The 27,455-nt window shown below is 37.3% G+C and overlaps 2 protein-coding genes across 6 annotated transcripts in view; one reads left to right on the top strand and one right to left on the bottom strand.

Moving 5' to 3' along the window:
• Positions 1–7,692, top strand: part of cd247 (CD247 molecule) — a 146,185-nt gene extending 138,493 nt beyond the window's left edge. For both annotated transcript variants that reach the window (XM_078409044.1, XM_078409043.1), the window contains exons 5-8: positions 1,977–2,027; positions 4,276–4,332; positions 4,830–4,865; positions 6,372–7,692. In XM_078409044.1, the coding sequence (XP_078265170.1) occupies positions 1,977–2,027; positions 4,276–4,332; positions 4,830–4,865; positions 6,372–6,455 (228 nt within the window). In that variant the 3' untranslated portion in view covers positions 6,456–7,692. The remainder of the gene's footprint in view (positions 1–1,976; positions 2,028–4,275; positions 4,333–4,829; positions 4,866–6,371) is intronic.
• Positions 7,693–9,357: 1,665 nt separating this feature from the next.
• pou2f1a (POU class 2 homeobox 1a) overlaps positions 9,358–27,455 on the bottom strand; it is a 106,103-nt gene continuing 88,005 nt past the window's right edge. For all 4 annotated transcript variants that reach the window (XM_078409037.1, XM_078409038.1, XM_078409040.1 and 1 more), the window contains one exon: positions 9,358–26,791. In XM_078409037.1, coding sequence (XP_078265163.1) covers positions 26,493–26,791 — 299 coding nt within the window. In that variant the 3' untranslated portion in view covers positions 9,358–26,492. The remainder of the gene's footprint in view (positions 26,792–27,455) is intronic.

The raw sequence follows: 27,455 nt of genomic DNA, 5'->3' as shown, positions 1-27,455 counted from the left end.
TTGTATACACTGGAATTTAGAAGGATGAGGGGGGATCTTATTGAAACATATAAGATAATTAGGCCATTAGAGGCAGGAAACATGTTCCCAATGTTGGGGGAGTCCAGAACAAGGGGCCACAGTTTAAAAATAAGGGGTAGGCCATTTAGAACGGAGATGAGGAAGAACTTTTTCAGTCAGAGAGTGGTGAAGGTGTGGAATTCTCTGCCTCAGAAGGCAGTGGAGGCCAGTTCGTTGGATGCTTTCAAGACAGAGCTGGATAGAGCTCTTAAGGATAGCGGAGTGAGGGGGTATGGGGAGAAGGCAGGAACGGGGTACTGATTGAGAGTGATCAGCCATGATCGCATTGAATGGCGGTGCTGGCTCGAAGGGCTGAATGGCCTACTCCTGCACCTATTGTCTATTGATACAAAACATGTAGCATGTGACATGGCTTGACGTGCAGATCCGAGTGCTGGTACCCAGAGAGGTCTATGAAATGGCACTAACCCATTGAAAAGGTTGAGGCTGGGAGTTGTTCACCCGAGAAACATTTTGATCACTTAGGCCTGTCTAAATTTGCTGATACAGTTAACAGTGTGGATTCAGTGGGTATGTTGAACAATCCCTGTTCCAGGCGTACACTGGCCCTATCTCCAAACTCTATCTCCGTTACATTGATGACTGCATTGGTGCTACCTCTTGCACGCATGCAGAACTCATGGAATTCATCAACTTCACCGCCAATTTTCATCCTGTACTCAAATTTCCTTGGACCATCTCTTACACCTCCCTCCTTTCTTGATCTCAGTCTCCATCACAAGAAATAGACTATTGATTGACGTCTATTACAAACCCACTGACTCCCACAACTATCTCGACGACACTTCTTCCCACACCCTACTCCCAATTCCACTGTCTTTGCTCCATCTGCGCCCAAGATGAGGTGTTCCATACTAGGACAACCGAGATGTCCTCATTCTTTAGGGTACGGGGATTCCCCTCTCCCATCATAGTTGAGGCCCTCACTCGTGTCTCCTCAGTACCCTGCAGCTCTGCCCTTGCTCCCCCTCCCCTTAGTCCTCACCTTCCACCCCATCAGCTGTCTCATACAACACATAATCCTCCGAAATATCCGTCACCTCCAACAGGATCCCACCATTAGCCACATTTTCCCATCTCCTCCCCTTTCTGCCTTCTGCAGAGACTGTTCCCTCCGTAACTCCCCGGTTAACTCATCCCTTCCCACCCAAACCACCCTCTCCCCAGGTTCCTTCTCCTGCAACCACAGAAGATGCAACACCTGTCCCTATACCTCCTCTCTCAACTCTGTCCAGGGACCCCGACAGTCCTTTCATGTTCGGCAGAGGTTCACTTGCACCTCCTCCAACTTCATCTACTGTACCCGTTGTTCAAGATATGGACTCTTATACATCGGCGAGACCAAACGCAGACTGGGCGATCGTTTCATGGAGCACCTTCGTTCAGCCCGCCTGAACCAACCTGGTCTCCGGACACTTTAATTCTCCTTCCCATTCCAACACTGACCTTTCTGCCCTTGGTCTCCTCCATTGTCAGAGTGAGGCTGAAAGCAAATTGGAGGAACAGCATCTCACATTTCGCTTGGGCAGCTTACAGCCCAGTGGTATGAATATTGATTTCTCTCACTTCAGGTAGCCCAGCATTCCCTCTCTCTCTCTATCCCTATCCCTCCCCCACCCAAGTCGCACTAGCTTCTCGTTTTCACCTTACAAGCAGCTTACAATGGCTCGTTTCTTTTATCATCATTACTTTTTTGGATATCTTTCATTCATTGTTCTTTATCTCTCCACCATACTGTCTATATCTCTCGTTTCCCTTATCCCTAACCTGTCTGAGGGTCTCGACTCGAAACGTCACCCATTCCTTCTTTCCAGAGATGCTGCCTGTCCCGCTGAGTTACTCCAGCTTTTTGTGTCTATCTTCAATCATCACCTCCCTGTTTTGCTCTCTTTCAGAATGAAAGGATGAATACTGCTGCTGCTGCTGCCTCTAATGACACCTATTCTGTAAGTATGGCTTAAACTTTGGGTTTTCTTGGAAGCAAAGAGTGCTTTGGTCATTAATATTGGTTGAAGGGAGGGGGAAATTAAGCATTTGTGCCAAATAAATGCCAAAGGATGTATTGAGCATGCAGTGCAGGAGAGTCATGTTCTGTGAAACCGCGACCAACTTGTAATTACCTAGTCTTGTTCTGAGTGATAACAAAATCCAACAGCAGAAGATGGGTTGACCACCCAGCCGCAACTATGTGCTTGGAATTTGACCAATAGTTGTGCGGTATGTATTCTATTGCAGAATCTGTTCCTGCTACATGGTCCTTCTGTGGGTCAGACAAGACTGTTCAACATAGGGAACTTGCCTGCAGTCTTCTCCAGAAACTGGGAAATGTGGACATTTGTTTTGTTTATTATTGTCACATGTTCTGAGATAGTGAAAAGCTTTTTTTATGCTATCCAGTCAGTGAAAAGAGTATACATGATTACAATCAAGTCATCCACAATGTATAAAGGATATAACACTTATTACAAGTTTGTCCCGTAAAGTCTGATTAGAGATAGTTTGAGGTAGATGGGAGGTCAGGACCACTCTCTAGTTAGTGCGAGGACTTGTTATCTTGTTCAGCAGCCCCTCTGCTTGAAGGAAGACTTGCTTCCACTCCAGGTATGGGATGACTGGTGAGGTGAGTGTGGGATTGGCAGAGCAGGAGGTACTGGATGGAGCAGGTGAGGTGTGCACTCCTCTGCCAATCTAATCGTTGGCCAGGGATTGCCATTAGAGGGTGAGAATGTTACAGGTTTTCAAGAAGGCTTTGAGAACATCTTTGGATCACTTCTGCCCTCTTGGTAATCTCTCGCTATGTTGGAACTCTGTGCCTTGCTTGGGAGTCCGGTTCAGGGAATGCGTCTTAGGTATTAAAGCCTCAATGCCAGACACATTGGTTCACTCATCCCGACAGTGGACTTGACTACAATAGCAGTGGTGTTACCTCCAATGCTTTGAGCTGTCCGCCTAAAGTCATGCATAAACCACACAGGCATTGGTGGAAAAACACTACTTGTATGGGAGACCACCTGCTTGGTATTGTGTTTGAGCTCTTGATCCTCCAATACTTTCCCTCAAGACTGCCAAATTGAGCACTGGTACACAGAAACAAAAGATACACTTGATCAGTGAAACTTGTCTTCAATGAGGACTGGCTCTGTAGATCACTAAAGTGGCCATGGTTTCCAAGTTTGTAGACACTTGCTACTAGGGTAAGATGACTGTCAGTTTGTATTGAACACATCAATGATTACTTTGAGGTGCCCTGGGATTGTATGCTTTGCTCATCACAGTAGTGCAGCTCGGGACTAAGGCTGGAGTGACCATGGTTTTGAAGTGGAGCTGAAGTAGGTTGAACGGTTTTGTAATTTCTTCAATAGATTAGCCCTAACGCAAAGAAATTTGTTCGAGGTGATGTGTGTTATTTGGCGAGGTACTCTGATAAAAATGTTGGATGAATACACTAACCTTTCTTGGACTCAGTCTGCATACAATTTTGTTTGAAGTTTTTATGCCAAATTGTAGTATTCTTAACTGTTAATCAGAGGAGTTTGTAGATTTTTTAAAGGTGCATTGGTTGTTGCTGATACTCCCAACCTTTCTGTTGAAGTTGCTGCAGAGTAAACGTGGTGTCCATTGTGCCTCTAGATAAACAGAATTCACAACAATGTATGAAGCAGTTCTTGTGCCAATGGGCAGAGGTGGTCTACTGGGTGCAGGGCTGAGGAGCGTGTGTTGGTAAATGAATAGAAACTTCTTGTCAGGGTTTGCAAACCATCTTCAGATGGTCAGAGACCGGGAAAATCTGAGGCACAATTAAAGTTTAATTAATTGTTCTCTCCCTCACAAAACATGTGCAGAGCAAGACCATTGTCCTATAAATCCTAACATTAGTAATCTTGATATGATGAGATTCCAGGTTTTAGTCTGGTAGCATACTAAAAAGTATTGACTTTAACAAAAATCAAATTTAAGACAGATACTGGGCAGAATTAACTTTTGCAGAACAAACAAGCCAATTGTTCTTGTTCAGTTCTCTTGCTGTTTTGGTCGCATAACAGCACTGACAGATAAATAAATGTAAATCATCAGCTTGACGAAGGGTTCCAATTCAAAGCGTTGCCTGTCCATTCCCTTCACAGATGCTCCAGCTTTCTTTTTGCTGTAAATGAAATGTACTTTTACTCATGGAAAATTTTACTTTGTTTACAGAAACTCAATGCCAAGACAAGAAATGAAGCTTATGGCGAACTGAAACCAACTCAACAGGTACAGTGAACTTGACCTGATTCATCAGTCAATTACTGTAACTTCCTGTAAATAATCAGCTCTGAATTTCATTGATTCTGGCTGTAGAGATATGTTCAGGTCACTAACCCTGTATGAACTAAGCAAACTGAATGTCCACCAAGGGCATAAATCTGAAGCAAACATATGCTTTGGTGAGTAACACAATAAATAAAAGCCATTTTGTCAGATGGATGAATACTGTACTTAATATCTAGTCTGTAATATTACACAAATCATTTCCTATGGAGATATGTGCATCCACTGTTAATATTGCAGCAGTCTGAAGATGTGAAGATCACAACAAAACAGCTCAGGGTAGATGTTTTCAGGGACCTTGACATTCTGATACGTCCATGTTGAACAAGGGGCTGCATGGGAATAAATATCAGATAAATTTACTGCATTTTCCAGAGATGTGTACCTGATTAACATGTATTATAGAAACAAATTAACTTGCATATTTTAATACCCCACAGAAACGAAGAGGCAAAGGAGGGAATGACATCTATCAGGTAGGAGAGAAGCGAGAGCAGTCTTCTTCAACAAAAATTGATGTACTACCCACTTTAAACCAGTGTTGTGCTGCTTGTATCCTCACTCACACCCCACCTTGCTTACATTGGAGTGGCTTCAACTTTAAAATGTTTTTAGAAAATTGAACAATACATTACAGGACCAGGTCCAACAGTCCACAATGTCCATGCCAAACATGATGCCAAGTTTAACTAATCTCCCCTGGCTGCACATGATCCATATCTGCCTGCCTGTGTAAAAGCCTCAATGCCACTCGTGTATCTGCCTCCACCACCACCCCTGGCAGTGCATTCCAGGCACTCACTGCTCATGTAAAAAAAACTTGTTCTGCACACTTTGTTTAAACTTTACCCGCTCACTTTAAAGCTACGGCCATTACTCTTTGTTTAAACTTTACCTGCTCACTTTGACATTTCCATCTTGGCAAAAGGCTCTGACTGTCTAGCCCATCAATGCCACTCACAATTGTATCTACTTCTATCAGTTCATCCCTCAGCCTCTGACGCTCCACGGCAAACAATCCAAGTTTGTCCAACCTCTCTCTAGAGCTAATATCCTCTAATCTAGGCAGCATTCTGGTGAACCTGCACCCTCTCCAAAGCCTCCACATCATTCCATGTGGGGAGACCTGAGCTGCACACAATACTCCAAATGTAGCGTAAGCAAAGACCTATAAAGCTGCAATATGATTCCTGCCTCATATATTCAATGCCCTGACCTATGAAAGCAAGCGCACCTTGCGTCTTCTTTACCACTTTCATCAAGTTATGGACTTAGCCCACAATGCTGGTTCTGTCTATCTTTGATTTAAATCTCTCTGTACATCAATGCTGTTAAGGGGTTTGCCATTAACTGTAGTTTCCCCTTTCACTCAACCTCCCAAAGTGCCCCACCTCACACTTGTTCAAATTAAATTCCATCTGCCATTTTTCTGTCCATTTCTGTAGCTGAACTACCCCCTGCTGCATACTTTGACAGCTCTCCTCACTGTCACAAAGCCTCCAAATGTGAACCATCTTCCATCTCCCTACATTTGACCTATCTTTCAAAGGTTCTTTTTACTTCAACCAAGTGTTTAAGCTACATTTGCTAAAGTCTCCTTCTAAAGCTATTTACATCTCATAGATAAGTTGTTGAACATATCACACAGCCAAAACCCAGCAAATGATGACATTTTCTTGCATGCCTGGTTGGCTGGGAACCCTTTGGGAATACCTTTGATCTCTCATCTCCCACCTCGATGAAGGATGGTTGAAAGACAAACACTGAATGAATTTCTGTTAATTTAGGAGGCAAATTGTACACATGATCTACACAATAGATAATCAGCACATTATTATATCTTAACCAAATTTAGAAAACATGGGGGGTTTTTCCAGAAAGGCATATAGGAATTATACCAGCAGGGAAAAGTGTAGAATAGAAAAATACTTCCTTGTTATTGCAGACAATTCGCTAACGATTTCAGTGGAATTATTTTGCAGGGACTGAGTCAAGCGACGCAAGACCCATATGACAAACTGCAAATGCAGCCATTACCAACCGTGCCCCCCCATCCTCGCCGTTGACATCCTGGAGTGGATAATGTCATCCCACGACAAGCAACAATGGACAACCTTTTAGGAGGAACTCTTATTTCATCAACATAAGAGTTACATTGTTAAAGTAATGCCAAATTACAAATTACCCCCTGCAATATTTACTTGCAAATATTAAAAACTCAGTTGAATTTGCATTATTGTAGTACAACATGGAAATGTGCCATTGTAATGGTGCTAATCTCGGCGTTTACAAGCCTCTAAAAACATAACCAGCTTGATATAATCTACAGTTAATGAGAAATGTAGGCTAAATCTCATTCAAGTTTAGAAGTCAATCTTTGTTACCTTTTGGCATAAATCAAAATTAAATACTAAGCTGGAGCTGAAAATATTTATAAGGTATCCAAGTGAAAATAGGTATTTAAAAGGTAGCTTCAAAATGGAAATGGAATTTACAACATTGTAAATGGGGCATTATTTTCTTTAAATGAGAAATCACTTATATCTAATCAGAATTGTATCTTTTAAAAATCAATTATGTAGATAAAGAACCATGTAAATAATACCATTACAAAGCAGTAATCTTTTCTCATTTAAACATCTTTCTAATCAGCAGCTGGAATTGTTTATCTCTGTAGTGCTGCATGAGTTGCAGTAATGCTACAAAAAAACTATTTTTGTAAAAAACATTGCCTGTTTTACCCTGCTTGTTACATAAAAAAGTGAACTGACATTGAGGGGTGAAGCTATTGATTGATCTATACCTGAATCTATAATGGTAAGCCATTACTAGGTGCTGAGTAGAAGTTACCTCAATGCTTGTCAGTATGTTTCCACTTAAGATAAAACTGAGTCCATTTTAATTCCCACTGAATTTACGATTAAAATGTTAATATAACAGTCATTCTTAATAAATATCTTTACATTAGATTAATAAATTCAGGGATATTTTTAAAAACAGGAAGCAAAGACTAAAAACAATATTTTCAGCCAATATAATTCAGTATTTTCAGCCATTCCTGGATCTCTGGGCAAATTTTGTACAGTTGTTGTCTACATATTCAATACAAGCATTGCCTTTATATAGGAGGGGAAAAAGTACAATGGCTTGTTTGCTCACACATCTATTAGTTAAAATGTTGCTATGGTCTGGAGTGCATTGCCTGGAAAAATGGTGGAAACTGATGTAATTGTAACAAGGAGGAATGAATACCTGAAGGGTGTGGGACTAGTTGTTTAGTCTTCCAGCGATCTGGTATATGTGCTCGATGGACCCTTTATTTCTTTCTATGTTGTAAGATTCTAGGATTAATAGAGTCACTAAGGTTCAAAATCCATTAATTCAGATTTTGCTTTTAAATATGTTGTACTCAAGCAAGTCATTCGTGGACAGTAACTATAGCTGTTGCTACTTGCCTTCAAGCCAGTAACAAGCATTTGCTATTGTGTTCTGGATGCTTTTGGTTTAATATTAATAGCTGCAACAATCAGACCAGGATCATTATAATATTAGCACAATCTTCAGACCAAAAAGTTCTTTATAAAAAAAACTGATTCCTAAACAAACTAAAAACACATCTTGGGGTAAAAAAACCCCAGAATATAACAAACCATCCATGTCAAACTAGTGAGTAAGCCAGAATTGCCTTAACTTATTTCAATATGCAGAACTGATTTTGATAATTTTCTTTAAAAAAGTAACCACTGTTCAGTCCTACTTGTTTTTTTGTATTTAAGCTGTTTTCTGTAATGCCTGTAAACCTTTCTGTATTAAAAATGGTAAAGGCAAGAGATGAATGTTTATAATCTTTTAACATGCAGTTGGAGAATCTCTGTATCAACACCAATTTTTGCAATTAATTGGTGTATTATGTAAACTTCAGGAATTATTCAATCTTAATTTGTTTATGAGGTGGAGAGCTCAACTTATCTTGCGTAGATAACTGTAAATTACATCAACTCATTTCAAAGTTTAGGGTTTTCAGGGGGACTATAAAAAAGAGACATTGTAATTTAATGGGCTGTTGCTCAAAAAAGTCAAATGCCTCCAAATAGGAAGGCAAAAGTGTTGACCATGGCTAAATATGGTCAAACTATATGGACAAACATTGTATGAACAATATGGAAATAGTTGAACTACAGAAAAGTGAAGATGCATCCTTGATTATTTCAATCCTGTTTGATGGCAAACAAAGTGGATATTCTATTGCAAAAAGCAGGTGCAGTAGAGAAAGTGGCCTAGGTGCAGTAGAGAAAGTGGAAGGATATCAGTCCACCACATCTAGCAGAAGCTATCAGGCAGACCGAATGTGTCCAACATTGCCATTAGGACTGAAAATGAATGCAGGAAGAGGCGGCAAAGACAAGGTGAATTAACAGTGGCATGCTCTATCTATGCCCTGCATTTTTATCAACCTGTTGCATTTAACTGCTTGCACTGGCAAACAGTCAGAAGACTGCAAATGTACTTATACTTTAGAGGACTTTACAGTGAAGATGCTGTGTTGAATTGTATCCTTAACCTGCTCACATCTTCCATGGGCTTCTGCTTACACACAACATCCACCTGTGCTCGCTTCCCTGTCCTTTGAGAAATGCAGAAATGTTAAGAGTTGGGCACGTGCTATGGTGTTCATTGTGAATGGCGATAATTATACACTTTCACAACAAATGTAACTAATCATGTTCATGATGTGTGCAGCATCTACACTGCAGCTCAAAATAGGTACGAGCTGTTAGTGTAATAATGTGGTTTACAGTCTTTCTTGTATGATTAACCACCAAAAAAATCAAGTCCCCACTGCTTAAGTACTTAAAAAGAACAAGCTGAAAAAGGTAAGCAGAAAATAACTAGGTTTCCCATCAATATTTTAAGTCAAATTTTTAATGAACCAAGACGCCATTACAAAAAATGAATACAAAATGATTAGATAAAATGACCACATTACAATACAAAAAAAATCAAGCTGCAATGGAATTATTTTGTGGCAGTTGTTGAGAACAGCTTTATCTGGAATGAGTATTATACAAAAGAAATGATTTTGAAAAGGAAATAAAAAACCTAAGTGCCTTAATGCAGACAGAAGCAATATTGTTAAATTTGTATTTCTAATACAACTGAGCAACCCTCAATTATCAAGAAAACTTATCACTGTGTAGCTGGTTTCATAATAAATTAGAAAAATAGGATTTAGTTTGAATAGATATTTTTAAATTAAAGGGGTGGGGAATAAATTAACACCTTAAAGCGCAAATACATATCCAATGTACAGCAGATCAGACCAGCAGCCACTTAACATGGCTCTAAAACCAGGCATCATCACCTATATGTGCAATCACCTAAACCAAATCTTCATTAAAAGTTTAAATTTAAGAAGTGCAGTTATCACCTCTTGACTGGAAAGGATTTGAAAAGTTGTGCTTAGAGTTGCCACCTGACAATTTAGAATGGTTTGTTTTCTGGCTCTTTTGTTAACGTTCCTGAAACAAATAGATGGTCCCAGTCCCACCTATATACTGACAGATGATTTATCGACATGTGTATGAACCAGTTTCCTAAGTGAAGGGGACTGAGGCGTTTGATGTGAAGGAAGCAGTTTCACTATCTACACATTTGTTCAAATACAAGAAAAGGATGAGAATCAGAAATTCATAAACAAAAAAAGGCAAACATCCATAAAACCTAATTAATTTCTAATTAACTTTGGTAAAGATCACCACAGTAGATATGAAACCCACATCTTGTCCTTTCAAATATAAAGGCATTTCACCATCTTTAATTCCAATTAAATTATTTTGCCAACTTCAATATTTACCATAAACAATAACTATATTATTATTATTCCCATTCAACAAGATATCGATTTTTAAAGTAAATTCCACAAATAGATATTTAATTAGTAATATATGACTAAAAAATGTTAAATGTCAGTGGAAACAAAATCAATAACTGCTTCAGTGTTAATGCTGATTTCAAAGTACTGATGTTACATCAGTAATTATTCAGTGTAGAATCCCAAAAGAATAAATAATTTTTCCAAAAGTCCTGATTAATTTTATTGCAAAAATTATTTTCCAAAATCATCAGTAGTAGATTAAAGTCCCCCAATCATTGGGATTCAATTCAGTGGTTCCAGTTAAAGTTATGCAAGTGAGTTGCAGGACTCAATATACATTTTATTAAGATAACTGAGATCGGCCGATGGGTAGCCACACTTTCATGCGTTTCGTTGAGGAAAAGTGCTAACACTAAACAGAATATTTAGAACCAGAAAGAAGAAAACACCAAATAACATCAAATAACTACATTTGTCAAAGTGTAAAATTTAATATCCTGACAGTTTAGTCCTTACAATTTCCCAAAGGTTAATATTTTTTCTCAAGTTCATCTTGAGCTAGAAGTGATACTGTACATTGAAAGTTAATATGGATATACCAGTACACAGCAATATGCAAACCAATGCTTAACAATAATGCCTCGCTGTTGCAACGTGTCAATGTACAATATAATGAAATGTGCATTCACACCAGTTCATGTTGGAATTACTTTATACACAACAAAATGTCGCATTCATATTTTTAACCTCAAGTGATTTTAAATTTCCTCATTGTTACTCTTCAAAAATGTCATGCTATTCATGAAATAAATACCAGCAAATGTTGCACAACAAATGCAAGTTAAACCAAATGTGATGCATTAGTAATACAAGATAAACCATCTTGTGATGTTACAATTCTGGATCTCAGTGAAGATTAGTTTTTAATGAAGGCATTTGTCAGGACCTTGATGATCATTAAGATAACTTGGGCAAAATGGCCGCAAGATTTTCCTTTCATATCCACACTCTTTTTCTATATTTAAAAAACTGCTTCCACCAAACTTTTTTCTCAATTATTTTAATGTGGTTATGTCAAAATAGCTAATAGCTTTAGATTAGGCATTACTGGTAGGTTTGCACATATACGGTGATGGTGATGAATTATTTAATTTAAAAACCTGCTGTCAACTATTACTGATGCTTGCTTTTTGACACCATAGGACAAATCAATGGGAAAGGCTATGTTTTCACATCTACATACAATAGATTTAGAAATAAGGTTTTAATCACCCTGCTGTAACTTTGGAATGCATTAAAAAAAACTAAACCTGCTAATTGGTATTGAAAATAAAACAAAGTGCTGGAGTAACCCAGTGGGTCAGGCAGCACCTGTGGAGACCATGGATGAGTGACGTTTTAGATTGGGATCCTTTGTCAGACCGGGTTTCAAAAGTTTACTTTAGTAAATCAGTGCCTGCAGTTTCTTGTTTCTCCATTTTACTGCTAATTGCTAGTATTATGTCAGTTCTGCAAAAAATTAATCTAGTGGTCCAAGTTTTTCTTGGGACTTGTATTTCTGTGTTATCATTCTGTGAAAATTGTTTTTCTTCCAAGAGTATTATAACAAAAAGAGTGAATATTATTTTTAAATGATTGGAGATATATTTTAGCTCTGTGGTTGGCTTAATAATAAAAGTATGGGAAGTAACAAATCCAATCATTTAGAGTACAAGCATTTTAAGATAATAGTATTCATCTATTATTAAAAATTCAGTCAATTTATGGTGAAATCAATAAAATCATCTACTTTTGAAGAAGAAAATTTACTATTTTACAGGTGACTCTGGATCACAGTAACTAACAGACGTGCATTAACTGCCCTCTGAGATGTTGTTAAAAAACTCAATTGAAGGACAGTTTGGGATGGATATTTATTACCTGCCATGAAAAGAATAAAAACCAACTGAAAGTGAAAAGATTTCTAAACTAGCAGAATCTTTCTCAAACATACCATAATGCTGGTTGAATTAAAATTTTCCCCAAAATATGGTAAGACTGGAAAAATGTATAAAGCTGCATCTATCAATATGACTGTTCTGACTGAAATTTAAAACTTTAAGCATTTAGTTTGTATATCATAATTTCTTTTGAAAGAGTAACCAGACTCAGAATTAGGGACTATTACTTAAGTTGTTATATAAAACCCATACAAGTAGGTTTGGTAACGGGAAGTAATAAGTTTTAGAAAACATTTGCCTCGTAAGTTAATTTCCATGAATGCCTTGTAATGACAGGTTCTCATAACGTTTTTTAATTAGATAAAGGATTTACCAATTTATAACCAGTAAAAAGGTTATAAGGTGCCTAAATTAAGCATACTGCAAATACCTATTAGTTTATCAAATTTGGCCAGTTTTCCTAGGTGGTTCTGTGCCAACAGTGATGGGTTCTTATTTCTGTGGGATCTATGCTGGCACTTTAATTAGATGTAATAATAGTTGCAAGTATCAATTGCAATTCTCAAGGTTAAATATTTTCCAATCAAGGGTATTGATTTGGGCTATTTGTACAAGCTTTAAGCCCTGCATCCAGAAGAACATCACAGGTGGTGTCCGTATTACCAAGTTGTATGATGAGCTTATTCAGAAATATACAGACTGTAGTAATTGCAAATGTTCCATAATTATAAGAGATTTGTAGCATGTATTGTTCAACTAGACAATTAATATGTCTGGGGAAACCGGAATGCAAAAATGTAATTGTCCTAAGTGAAACACTGATTTTTGCAATATTCCACAATCTCATAATTATTAATGTTTCCACTTTTTTTCTCTAAACCTTCTGAAAAAAAGGCTATTTTGTTGAAAGTGAGAAATATTCTGACAAATACATTTTTAACCCCAAATGTTTATGCATTTTGCATTCACATCCCAAATCTCTTTCAAGGACCATTCAAAAACGTTAATTGACTTTATAGTTATAAATTTGTATGGTTACAATTTTCAGTTCATTTTAGGTGAACTGAATGTTGCCCCAGGCAACACACCCTTTAAAAACAAACAAACATGGGCAGTTTGAAGTATTGGCTGCAATAAACTTAAAGCCAACAAATTCTCAACACTCAGATGTCATTAACATGTGCTACTTTTTTTGTGCAACATTTGCACTGGTAAAAGGTTTGACGGTTTTAATCATCTATTAGATGTTTATACATGAAGATACTTTCTGTGTATATGTGGACACACTCAACTGCAGTACTGCATTAAGGTGCACTGGATGCAGGGACGTCCGCAGGTTACCTGTGCTGCCATCTTATTGTACAGGAAATGCAACATGCACATGTGGAAATTGTTCAAAGCAGCTGAGAACCATGTGATCACACTTGCCGAGTTGGTACATATCTCCACTCAGACATAATGATCAAATCATGGAATTTACTAACACACAACAGTATTCTTATTGGTCATTAATAGAATTTGTACATAGATGTAAAATGTAAAAGCCACCAAAAATCATATCTACATATCTTTTTTGGCCAGTATTAATTCCCACAATTCGCTATTAAACAATATCAAATGTGACTGGATAGAATGATCAGGTGCATTCCTCTGGAATGTATACATCAACGATGTGATCAGCCAAATGACTGAATCATAAATTAAGTTGAACTCTATCTAGTAGGTGTCTACTGAACAATATACATGACAACTAACAGTGTAACTTCTCTGAAGGAGGCTCACTGCCAATGAAGTCCAAAGGGTGGGAAGGAAGGGAGCAAAGCTAATACCAAGAGGCTGGAACGAACAAGATTCATTCTGCTATTTACTAGGATTTTATTTTCAATACACGTCAACAGTAGGCACATATAACCATATCTTATATTATTCCAATTGGAAATTTTGGGATACCCACTTCTTTTTACATATAAAAACACCAAATTATTTTGTGAACAAGCTGTATTTTGTTTAAACCGATTTAACTTTCAAAGATATTACGTAGTTATACATTTTTTTTTAATATAGAAAGGAATACCGCCTATTGAAAATCTTCTTTAAAAACCTTCCAATAAATAACACATCTAAAGAATATAAGCCTGCGGACGTCCAAAATTGGATAATATGTACAGTTTTAAAACTATGAACAACTAGGCAGTGAAAAACAGTTATGTTCTCACACACAAAAACACACCCAAAACATACAAAAATACTATATCTTAAACTACCAAGAAAGACAATTTATCATCTCATGCCATGACTTATAGAGCAATACACTAAAACAAACAAGGATTTGACAACCAAAAAAAACAAACAATTTTATCCCAGAAATATACCAAAATATACATCTAAGCTTTGGAATGACTGAGGTTAGACCTGCTGGGTAATTGCATTTAATACACAATTCTAAGGTTGCAAAGAAGAAACAAATCTTTGGTATCTGCATTAGGCGCATGTTAACATTTGTATTTTGCTTTGGGATAGAGCTTGCATGATCCTACAACCCCCTCAAAAAAATCTCCAAAACATAAAAAAATTCCTTCTCTACACAAAAAAAAGTAGAGTCTCTATCTAGCACAAGGTTGAGGAATACAATGCATAGTTGCACAGTGGTATTAATGAAAAGGAGATGAAACCTTTATACACAAGCTACATCTTTTTTAGTCCTTATTTTTCTTTCACAAAATCAATTGGCAGCATCCAGCTAGTTAGTCAGTTCTGAAGAGCACCTCAATGTGTATAAATCCAAATTACCCAGCCCACAGGGATAAATGCCCCTCAGAAGAGCTAATCCTACCACAGGAGTCTCCAGTCTTTTCACCAATCAAATAGCACATGGCGCTTCACTTTCAGCAGTGCTCTACTGCTTTGGTAGAAAGAATGAAGCTGATTTCTTTAATGTATGCAATTCTTTAGTTACTGTAAGCAATTCACACTTTAGAAATAAGATTAGTATAGGACTGAAGACATTAAAAAATTTAGTTCATACAATCATTAATAAAGTCTTTGGTTTTATCAGCACAATGTAAGGTTGCTGTCATGTAACAAAAGCACTAAGCATGGCAGGAAAGACCATCACCAACATTTACATTCAGAGTGATCACTATTCATCAGGGTATTTTTTTCAACAATGGGCAACAGTACCCTTACCTGATCTGATAGAAGATTGTCAAAACTGAACAGCCTTTTGATATACAACCAGTATTTGCCCACTAGCACTCTCCTATGCAACTGTCTACTTGCACTTGGCTAACACTGGAGGGACAGAACTGAGGAGAAGAATTGTCACTAAATGACAACAGTATAGAATAATCAAAGAAAACATATTGTAGCTTCCAGTAAACACAAATACACCAAGTCTGGATCTACACATGATAAACAAGTGCAAACTATATATTTGTATTTATGTGGGGCTTTGGAGATGTACAATAGAAGCTATGTTATCAATGATCAAAGAGTCAAAGTTAAACAATTTATGCTTTGACTGATTTATATGCTTCTCAAAAAGTTTCAGCAAGCTAAATCAAACCACCATTTTCACTTCTTCAGGTCAAATTGTGTCTGGAATGGTTAACATTTAATGGGATACATTGTGTCAAGTGATGATCCACCTTAATATCTCACCAGTCTTACCTGGTTGAGAATGGCAAGCGAGCCAATGACTTGCCCAAGCTGTCATGGAAACAACTCAGAATACAGTACATTGGCTGTGAAGGCGATAGTTTACAGCACAGATGAGAATGTTCAGCATTTATTAGTTACAATTCCAGTGAAGAAAGGGGCAAAGACATCAATGACCAGGCTACAAAGCTAAGGGACTGCAAAATGATCAATTTTACTTACCCTGTCAATTGTGACTGTTGTTGCTCACTTGTCATGCTAGTGCTGATACATGTCAGAAAATGTTTTTAGAAGTATCATCAGTGGCAGGTTCAGCCACTCTGAGGGAGTTGGGGCGAGGAGATTAGGAGTGGTGGGGACATTAAAGTGAATTACTCGGTCACGAGTTAGAAATGAGGTATACAACTGCTCCTGTACCTAGGATAAACGGTGACACTATAATTTAAGCAACTGAGGAAGAAAATGAAATCATTTACATTTCAGGGACCTATATTTAAACTAGAAATGGGACTCCAGTAACACATCACTGAATTTGGTGTACATTTCCTCTTGCTCATTCCTAAATCCATTACTAAAGTTGTAACAATCCCATGTACGATTAAGGAATTTATAGCTTTTACAAGTCCATAGACTAATATGGGAACAGAGACTATAATATTAATAACTGCTGACTGGACTGGCACAGCAATATTTTTTTAATGTATTCCATTACACATCAAAATATGGTGGAATACCTCTAGGTCTTGTTACCCAGTATCAGACTTCTTTCCTCAGGTAATTCATCTCAACAGTTATGTTACTGCTCTTTAACAATCGCTCTGGTCCAATGTTAACACAACAATAAAACATTAACCGATAATTTCTGTTACAGATCAAGATTCTTAGAATTACAGAAAAGTTACTGCTTGATTGTCCTATGGTTAAAAATGAATCTTTTATGAATGGTGAGGTCAACTGTGCACACCTGTCTGGTATTCTAAAACATCAGGGGAATACATCTGACACATCATTTCATTTTCTTCCTCAGAATTCCTTCATTTACTAATGTATTATACAACCTGATCCATACTTTCGTTCCAAGTGCTCTGATAAAACTGAAATGGACATATCAAGACTTTTCTTTGCGTCATTTTCCAAGACTGTGGAGCTCTTTACAGAACCAGACACTGAAATGAGAATCAATTCTCCCTTCATATCTTTAGGTAACATTCTCGTGAACTTTCAGAATCAGAATTCTTAATTTGCTTTATTGCTACTGTAATGAATCTTAAATTTTTAATATTTAATAACTGAACAACTAGACTGGTTTTCTTGCCCTACTCATTGATTCATAGCACAGATCGTAGTACTATTAATGGAGTTACCAATTAAAAGCATACAAATTTATTCTGTTTTCTTTTAGATTTTCTTGGTGGAAAACAGGAGGGGAAGGGAACAGTGAGTTTAAAGGCACCACTCCTGATTGCAATCATCAAAGAATGATCACTTGCCTAAATAAAATATTAGCTTATATGTTAATAATTACGTTGAAGGGTTTGATCAATTATAAATTGTGGTTCCATTCTAAGTGAAGGGAATGTTCAATTTACAGACAAATAGTGATGTTTGTTTCAAGTCTTACCACACTAAAAAGAGGAAGAGACTCGAAAAAAGGAAAGACTAAGTGATAACAGAACCATTGTTGCATTTCAAGCTGTAAATCAGACATTTCTTTCCTCAGAGGGCATGTCAAATAAAGCATCCTAAAGCTAAATAGTCAGCCAAGCCTCCTTAAATCTGAGTCAGCTGCCATGTTTTCATTGGGCTTTTCACACAGATAGTGTAGAAATGGCTAATATTTTTTAAAGCTTATGAGGGATGATAAGAGTTTTTGGAATTTTCATATTTGAAAGCCGGAATCCAGAAAAAGTGTTTGCAAAAATGTCTGGATGCTGTAGCTCATGAATACCGTACTCCCAAGTTACATCTTTTGATATATAATTCTTCTGAAAAATCATGTCCTAGTATCCTAATGTGAACATCAGTCCACCGGAATGAAAATGTTTCTCAGCTACACAGAAGGGAGCGAAGACCAATCCAGCCCAAAGTCTGCTTGTTGACCCCTCTCATTGAGAGATATGGAAGATTCATTGAAAAAACAGTAGTATTTTTGCCATTTTAAGTTAATAGATTAAAAAGTATATTTTAATGGTAAATGCTCGGACAGGCTAGCTGAGCTCTAAACCTTTTTGTTCACCCCAATTCTGCAGAATCCAATGACTAAGTGATTTGCCGACTATTATTTAAACATGATGACACTTAAAACGTGGCAAAGATAACTGAACTTAAAAAGAACGTGTTTGATGGAAAAAACTATAATTTTGATACTGCAATTTTACTGTGCGGTAATGCCCATATATAGTACAAATGGGTACCATTATTCAATTCCTAAAGTAAAATGCACAGTGAATGTCAACACTGATCAATATTCATACACATGTATCAATAACAGACTATTGCTGCATGTGCCGACACTAAAATTGTATTTGTTTTTCAGGCTCCAAGGTTCTTACATGACAACACTGCAACCACCTCTGAGAAGTACTGTCCTGTTTAGCAATAATTCTAAATAATGATATGAAACAAGCTGAGGAATATACCCCATGTTAGACAATCTTTCATAGCCATTTCAGAAGGTAGCATTGCAGGCGAATATTTAAGGGTGTGCAATATAATACATTCAAAATCTGTGACTCCATGCTCTCAAAATGTAAACTACAATATCCAAAATGCAGACCTTTTCAGGGAGCAAAAAAATGACTGACCAGATTCAAAACAATCACATTAAAATGTTATGTGACATTTTCACACCTACATGTGATGTACCACAAAACATTTGAGATGAACCTGCCAATAGCAGAGCAATTGAGAATTGTCAATGTGATTTTCAGATTGTAAAGCTAAGATGCGTTATATTCGTAATTATTGACCAACATATTTGTACAAGTTAGGATAAAATGCCTCTTCAGAAACCAGTCAAATGTATGGATTTTTTTCAACTTATCTCACCTATGAAAAATATTGCACACCCTTAATATTAGTTTTCTCAGAACAGTTAAATCATGCCACTGATGTTTGAAATCAACTTCTGAATCAAACAGATTTAAGACAACTGTGTTGACCGTTCAGCTTGACACCTTGAGTGAAATAAGGAAATGTATGCAAATTTCATCCTCAACTGGATGCAGACTTGAGAGCAAGGATAGTAAAAGTGTTGAGCATTGTTCTCTAAAGCACAAATCAGATGCCAGCAGCCAACCATAGCCACACATCTATACAACTACTCTTTGATCAGTCAAGCGGGTGCAAGGAGCAGGATATATTTTTGGTCTAGTTTGAATTGTTTAGCATTGCTATCATCAACAATAATAAAAAGTTAAAAACTTGCTCAACTATTCAAGTGACAAACACTATCTCCAATATACAACACAGATAAAACATTCTTTTTTTTCTTTTTGTTTAGAAAACGCCTTTCACATAGCTGAACCCTCTCCCATCCCCTGACATTGTTAATCTAATACCTCTCTGACAAAAGGCCAGTGGAAAATGAGCACTTTGATGCTGTTTAAACACGTACAATACAAATTTCAACTAGTTTAAAAACCATGAGATGAGGCATGCTAAAACTTAGGCCACAATTTAATTGAGTTGCAAAAGGCGGCGTTTGGCAATTAGAATCACAAACTGATTTCTTTTGTTAATTATCAAGATTAACTTTTAAAGAACGAAACCAAATCCATAAATATTTCTAAAGCACAGAACATCGTCCAAAAACTAATACTAATCTCTAAATCTACAATCATATCCCTCAGGAATAGTTTTTGTGTTTGCAAAGCAAGCCTGTAATTGCTAAGCGATGCTGAGGTATTTATTTTTTCATAGAAAGATTGCAATGATGGGAAGTGTTGCTCACATTCTACTTACATGGTGCAAAGTATGTCTTATTTCCCGATGATAATGTTTGCACAAATATCTTAAAGCCATCTTTTTACTGGATTTTTAAAAAGTCATAAGATAGTGGGTAATATTAGTAATGAATTCTCATGGAATCTCTCCTATCCCCCAACTTAAAAGACGGCATATACAATACTTGACTTTAATTTTGGAGCCCTATCATGTACACAAGAACCATTCAGTACCTGGTAACTTTCATACAAGACAACTGTAACTGTATGCCATGGCAGCTCCTCACACTACTACACAGCAACAATTAGAATAGAATGGTAGAATATCAGTTTCCTTCTTTCCGATCGCGTGGAGCTCCCAAATAGTGCTCACTGTATAATACCATGACACACCTTCCAACAACAATCAAAAACCTCACTATTTCAGCAGCATTTTAAAACATCTAGAACCGATACAGATTTGGTCATTAGCAAAAGAGGGAGGGGGGAATCATTGCTTTTAAAAAATCATTAGAATACAAGGGAATTTGTTATCCATCAAACATTTGAGGGCTTTGGATAGCAGGTGAGTGGAACCAAGTGGTAAGGCCTTTCAAAGAGCCAACACCTGCAGACCAAAAAGGCTGTGTGTCCCCATGGGCTCTACAAATTCAATAAAGTATTCCATATTTTGTGCTTGGGAGACAATGTAAATAAAGTAATATGGGTCATGTATATTTAACAATAAAACAACATGCATCTGTAGAACTTGGAGTGGTGCTACATAAATGAAGTGAATTAGTGCCACAAATCAGAAGTCAGTTTGCAGTCAATTTAAATCAGATGTTTTGGTTAAGGAAGGGGAAAAGAAAAGACACAGAGATTGTACACTTTTACAGATGAAAATTATCAATCTGTCGCAATGATGTTGCCATTGTTACTGTTAGGAGTGAATGGTCTTGATCTCTCAACTAAACAGTGCTTATGAACACACGAGGCCTATACGATTAGAGTCCTCACTTCAATGTGGTCAGTTTCTAAAACCTGGATACAGTGAACAGCTTAAACAACTATTGCATTAACTCTGATTTGGTTGCTGTCGTATTTGTGCTGTTGTTTTGTTCTAAAACATAAACGTTGATTTTTGACATACATAGGTTGCATCCCCAGATAAGAGTATATGAAAGTTAGACAACAGGATGTCAAACTAAAGGTTTACAGCTTCAAAAGCAACATATAATGCCAACAATTCCAAAGACACTTCAATTCAAGAGGCCTTTCACAGTTATTAGATATTAGTTAATCAAGCCATCAAAAATGTGATCATGCTCTTGAAATAAAACAAACCAAATCACCAGTTCTGTGACTCAATCTAATGTTTGAAATGAGGGATACTTGCATGTGTTCAATGTACATCAAAATTATTTGGTTTCTAAGTGTACATATACACATTAAAATTACTTTTGAAGTTAAATAATTGTAGACCAATGTCAAAATCTGAATTTAATTCAGATTGATAATCTGGAATTTGGAAAAAAGACAGCTATTAGTCTTAGTAACGATGAACATTATCAGATTGTTATCTGGTCACTAACCTCCATCAGGGTAGGAACTGCCATGCTGGTCTGGCCTATATGTAACTACACAGCCTTCCCAAGTGGTTCAATCTGAAATTCCCTCTGAAACGGCTTGCCAAGACACTCAGCTGCAGATGGCTTATTACCAACTTGCAAAGAAACAAATAGGTTGGGCAATAAATTCTATCCTTCACAGCGATGCCAGATCCATAAGAAAGTGAATAAGGAACATCAAAAACATTAATTTTAAATATGCTGAACACCTATACATATTGACGTCAATTTCTGTAATTAAAATTAAAATCGTGCATCTTAAATGAAAACTTTGCAAGTACAGCAATCCAGTGTCAGCTAAACTGCCTATGAAGGGTGATTTATTTGATTATTTGTATCTTTATTATTATTATCTTTATTTGATTACAAAAAAGATAACAAATGGATTTGGTAATCCTTCTGAAATACATTGGCTATAAAATTATACTTCCACCTGGTGAATGAATTTTGCTTACTTGAAAGATTGAAAATTAATTATTTAACATAAAAAAATGTGTAAATATTTTTATTTTAAAGAAAACCCTATTGCAAATTACAGAATGCAGCATTTCCAAATGTTTTATAATTTATCATCCTCATCTTATCGTAATTAGCAACTTACTTTTAAATATTTATCAAAGTGAAAGATATAAAATTCCATCCAACTGGATCAAAGTAATTAGTGTATGGCCTAGAACTTTTGAATGAATTGGTTTCCAAAGAAATTACTTATTTTAGCTGGTAAATTTTATTTTTCTTGTGCATTCAATTTAAGAAATTTGTTAACACATCCTACAGATGTCCAATGAATGCACATCAAGCATCAGAGACTGCAATGTTGGTGCAAATGATACAGACGTTCCCCAATTTACGCAGGAACCAAAATCATACTTGAAAGTGGAGTCACGGGTAGATGGGGTGGTCAAGAAGGCTGTCGGTACATTGGCCGTCATCAATTAGGGTATTGAGAATAGAAGCTGGGACGTTATGTTACAGTTGTACAAGACGTTGGTGAGGCCGCATTTGGAATATTGTGTTCAGTTTGGTCGCCCTGCTATAGGAAGGATGGAGTTAAGATAGAAAGAGTGTAGAAAATGCCACAAAATGCCAGAGTAACTCAGTGGGTCAGGTAGCATCTCTGGAGAACATGAATAGGTGACGTTTTGGGTGGAGATCTTCTTCAGCCTGAAGAGTGCAGAGAAGATTAACAAGGATCTTGCCAGCAATTGAGTGCCTGAGCTATTGGGAAAGGTTGGGCAGGCTAAGTATTCCTTGGAGCACAAGGATTACTGAGAAGTAATCTTAAACGGGTATATAAGATCATGAGGGGAATACATAGCGTGAACGCACAGAGAATGATTTTACCCAGATTAGGGAGTTCAAGAACCAGAGGACAAAGTTTTAAGGTTTGAGCGGGGAAAGGTTTAATAGAAATGCGAGGGGCAACTTTTTTCACAGAGGGTGGTGGGTCCATGGATCATGCTGCCAGAGGAGGTAGTTGAGGCAGGTACTATAACAACATTTAAAAGACATTCCGATAGGTAGGATAGGAAAGGTTTAGAGGGATATGGGCCAAACGTGGGCACTGGTAGATGGAACATTTTATCGGTGTGGGCAATTTGGGCCAAAGGCCTAATTCCTAATTGATGATTCCATGATTGCTTTATCTTCAAACTGCACTCCACAAATTCAACAGGATTTTCTTGGCAACAAACCAATCAATGATATGCTGATAGTATGAAGTAAAATGAAAACCCTTTGAGGACAACAAAATTAAGAGTTTTTCTCCAACCCTTTTTCGATTGTCTTATTCAAAGGCAAGAAAAAAGTTCTAAACCTGTCCCATCTGGATTCAAACCTTAAATGCAAACTAAGGTTCAACAGAAGCAGTGATAGAATTTCTCAATCCATGCATCACTAACTCTGTCAACTGCCAGCACACGTTTCATTCTGCACGTAGTCTGAAGAAGGGTCTCGACCCGAAACATCACTCATTCCTTCTCTCCAGAGGTGCTGCCTGTGCCACTGAGTTACTCCAGCTTTTTGCATCTATCTTCAGTTTAAACCAGCATCTGCAGTTCCTTCTTACTCATTCTGCACTTCGAACTGAAATATTAGATACGTCTAATTTTTTTCCATCAACAATATTTTTTAATATTTGCTATTTTGCTTGGAGTAAATTTATTTAAACAGAAGGATCAATGTCAGCATTATCGTACCTTAATAAGCACTTTTAAAATTCCTTATCTGTCAAACTAAAAGGTATACACTTCTATTCCTTGGATCAATGAATGAATTGCTGTGTCCTACTTCTGATTTACTTAGCTTCTAGTTAAAATTACGGCTTTTAATGGTGCAATAAAGGTTACTCAGAAACTGCAAAAACCTTCAGTCCTTTTAATCAAAGTCTACTTAAAACAACATGCATTGATACCTCTGCCCAAAAATAGCTTGAATAATACCAACACAAACTGGCAGTTAGAACTAGCCCAGCGAACTTATTTTCTATATGCTCCATTTAAGTTAAAGAGTAAACAGCCAATGTGCATTCAAGGCTTGAGCTATGCTGCCTGACAGTATGGAGTAAAGGCCATCACACCTCACTTTGAACTGAACACACAGCCTCAGATTTCATGGGAATTTTATTTTCCCACTGCATGGCATGTTGTTATTATGGAACAGGACAATTTGGCATTAAGCACTATTTCATTTTGAAGTATTAAAGTGTGACCGTGGGCAACCGGTCTTAAAAAAAACTTTCATTGCATAGTTTGTATTTTTGATGTACCATTCACTCTTTCCAGGCGCAAGACAGGATTATGTTTTTGCATTTGTTTGTATATATTGTAGATAATGGATGAATTGCACATAGTGGGCATGCAAACCACAAAAAGAATGGAAGAAATGGCATCTGTGCCATTGAAGGAGGAAAGGATTTTAGGTCAGATTTGGGTATGTGCTCCAAACAGTTTCCACTGGTTCAAAGCCTAAAACCTACTTTAAGGATAGCAACGGTATTGGATTGACTGTCCAGTCAAGATAGTAGATCAATGAGGATACAAGTATTGCAGTAGTACAATCTTGAGGACACCAATGTAATCTGTCACAAGATCTATTCTGCACATTTTAACGCTCTTCGAAATTGTATGTCCTGAAATGCAACTTCCATCCTACAACACTAGTCTATGTTTAACCATCCAGTAAATTTGATTTGCCCAATGAAAACTGGTTGCTCCAAACTCTTAACAAAATGGTTACAACTCTGCAACATAAAGTCTGTGTTTAAAGATCCCTTTACCTGAAAAATGACAATAAAAAGTAGAAGATAGTAACTACCTGTTAAATAGTGGCAACTAAATTACTGATGCCTATTAACTGCACTCATGCAAACAATGTCATTGGTACAGCAGCTAGGTAACATTGACTTTGGTTCAAGCTTCAATAGCTGTCCATATTTGGTAGGCAGCTATATTCATTTAATTTGCAGTTTGGTAACATAATACTACCAACACTGCAATCTTTATGTCTTGAAAAGGAGATAAATGTAGATACTAACAGGAAACAGAAATGGTGCCTCTCATTCTTTGGAAATAATTAATAAACTCGTTTAGCTGCATTCAGCTATTGTTACCAGTATAAAGAACAGTGCTAACCATGCAAATGCCAAAATTAGTTGAAGTACCCAGCTGGTTTCAGTAAATTTACACCTAGTTAGTGCAGCGGTTTGGGCAAACAACATATCAACAGTGCAGAGAGATGTCTATGTGAACACTGACTTGATTCAAAACTAATACCTACGTAAGAATCAGTCATATGTTATTCAGGAAAAAAATATGTGCTTCTTGAATGAAGAAACTTATTCCCCCACAGTTATTTCCAGTGGGCCATGTAACGAGTAAATGATTGTTCATTGGCCAAGAGAGAGAGGCCGCAGTACTTAGTTACTCACTCTCTTCCTGAGAAGAGATGCAGGAAATGAGAGGCACCATTTTTGCTCCATGTGAACTACAACATTTTACTCCAGTCCTTTAATTTTTGGTTTCAATACGCTTCCAGCAATGGTCCAAGCCATACTGTGCATACTGTAAGCCTCTTGTCTCATAGCAAACCTATTCTCTATTACTGTTAAACAAACTCCAAACTGAGGCAACATGAGATATGTTATCAAGCTCTACAGGGGAGATATTATCTAGTTTCTATAAATAAAACAATTTCTAGAAACTAGGTCATGAACGTTCCCCGTTGGAGATCCTTTTCATGACTGGCCTGATTTGGATTGTAGTTTGCTCATCTCTACCATATCCCATGATGGTTCCAACTAGCTTTAGTATCTGAGCAAAGACAGAAGCATTACATTCAGCCAAGTGGATCAATATCTCTGACGATATGACATTAGCTAACATACCCAGCCATTAGATTTAGGTAGGGCAGACAAACTCAAGGAATTTTAAAAACAATCAATGTTTTTAAAACTGCCAGTTCATGAACCTTTGTCTCAATGCATCTATCTTTGAATCTTTCCTACAAAAATAACCAACAGTAAACCACTTTATACAAACGGTGCATAAATCTACAGTGTACCCGACAAGGAACAACTTTTTTTTTTAAGAAAGGAAACCATATCAAGAGACATTAGCTGAACCAAATAAAAAAACTTAACGTAATTCTTTTAACGGTATACACAAGGAAAAAAAGATGCACAAGCATCCCAAGAACAGGCCTGCCTAAACTGTACCACGTAAAGAAACCCATGCTATTTATACATGATATAAACACCTTTATGAAACAAAGAGGCCTGTACAACAGACCTAATTAAAATAAACACACAATTAAAAAGAACTAATAAAATAGATACCAAGAGGAGACAGAACCCTTGCCTATGCATTGTTAATGACTCCTATATTGTTACGACCGTCTGAAACGATAAATATTCACGTGTTTCCTTTTTGGTAAAAGTCTTTTTTTTTGTCATTGGTAACACAATCCTGAAAAACAAGCAAGTTAAAAAAATTAGGCAAACATCAGTTTTGCTTTTGCAGGAAGCAGCCGACTACACATCCCATCAGTGGATGAAATAATCCAGTCTGGGGATTACGTTTCATTGAGCCTTGGTGGTGTTGGTGGCCCCGCCTGCCGAGGTCACAGTGAACGAAGAGTTCTGGCTGGAATCTGCTGACATTGAGGCCATCTGAAGACTGGGTGCATGTCCAGTTGTCCCGGCAGCAGATATCAGGCTTAGGGCTGGGTTGCTGGTGAGTAAGGAGAGGTTTTGTGGGTTCAAAATAAGAGGGGCCGTAATGATGTTATGAGCGCCCCCTGCATTCGCTGCATTTGCAAACAAGAGATTCCCACTGGCATCCAGGGATGTTATAGGAAGTGTCCCACTAGATGCAAGCGCTAAGACAAAAGGAGAAACAAGACCAGATTTTAAAAAAACCTCGTGCACATTTACAGAGCAACAAATAGATAAAACGGTAGTCCTAATGCTTATAAATATACATCTTAACAAAAATCAAAATGCCTGTATGCTAAAATAAAGATTAATTGATGGAATGCATAAGCTCATGAAAATGTTAATGGTTCATTGTGCTCCTTCTTTCACAAGTATATCTGCCTTATACAGAGAGACCAATGCACAGTAATCACTGCCTTATCAGGGCCCATCTAATTGCAGTAAGACACCTTCCCCCTTGCATGCAAAACCTCCAATAATAAAGTCTAGGATACATTTTGTCTTATTAAAGGTACCTGAACTCCAACTGTATCTGAACATTAACTTTGACTCATTCATGTACAAAGACATGCAGGTCTCTCGACACCAATACCTTTCAATGACTCATCACTCATAAAATAACCCGCCTTTATTTGTCTACCATCTGGCATACCATTTACAGCTCCCTCACATCCACTCTGTGCCCATGTTTTGTGTCAAAGGTAGACACAAAGTGCTGGAGTAACTCAACAATCAAGCAGCATCACTGGAGAAAAAAGACAGTTGACGTTTCGGGTCAGGACCCTTCTTCAGACTAAAAGTGGGGGGGGGGGTGGCGAGAAAAGACCA

Source organism: Rhinoraja longicauda, chromosome 12 (genome assembly GCF_053455715.1).
Source record: "Rhinoraja longicauda isolate Sanriku21f chromosome 12, sRhiLon1.1, whole genome shotgun sequence".
Taxonomy (NCBI): Eukaryota; Metazoa; Chordata; class Chondrichthyes; order Rajiformes; family Arhynchobatidae; genus Rhinoraja; species Rhinoraja longicauda.
The sequence above is the reverse complement of the archived record's forward strand: the minus strand, read 5'-3'. Positions and strand labels throughout refer to the sequence as shown.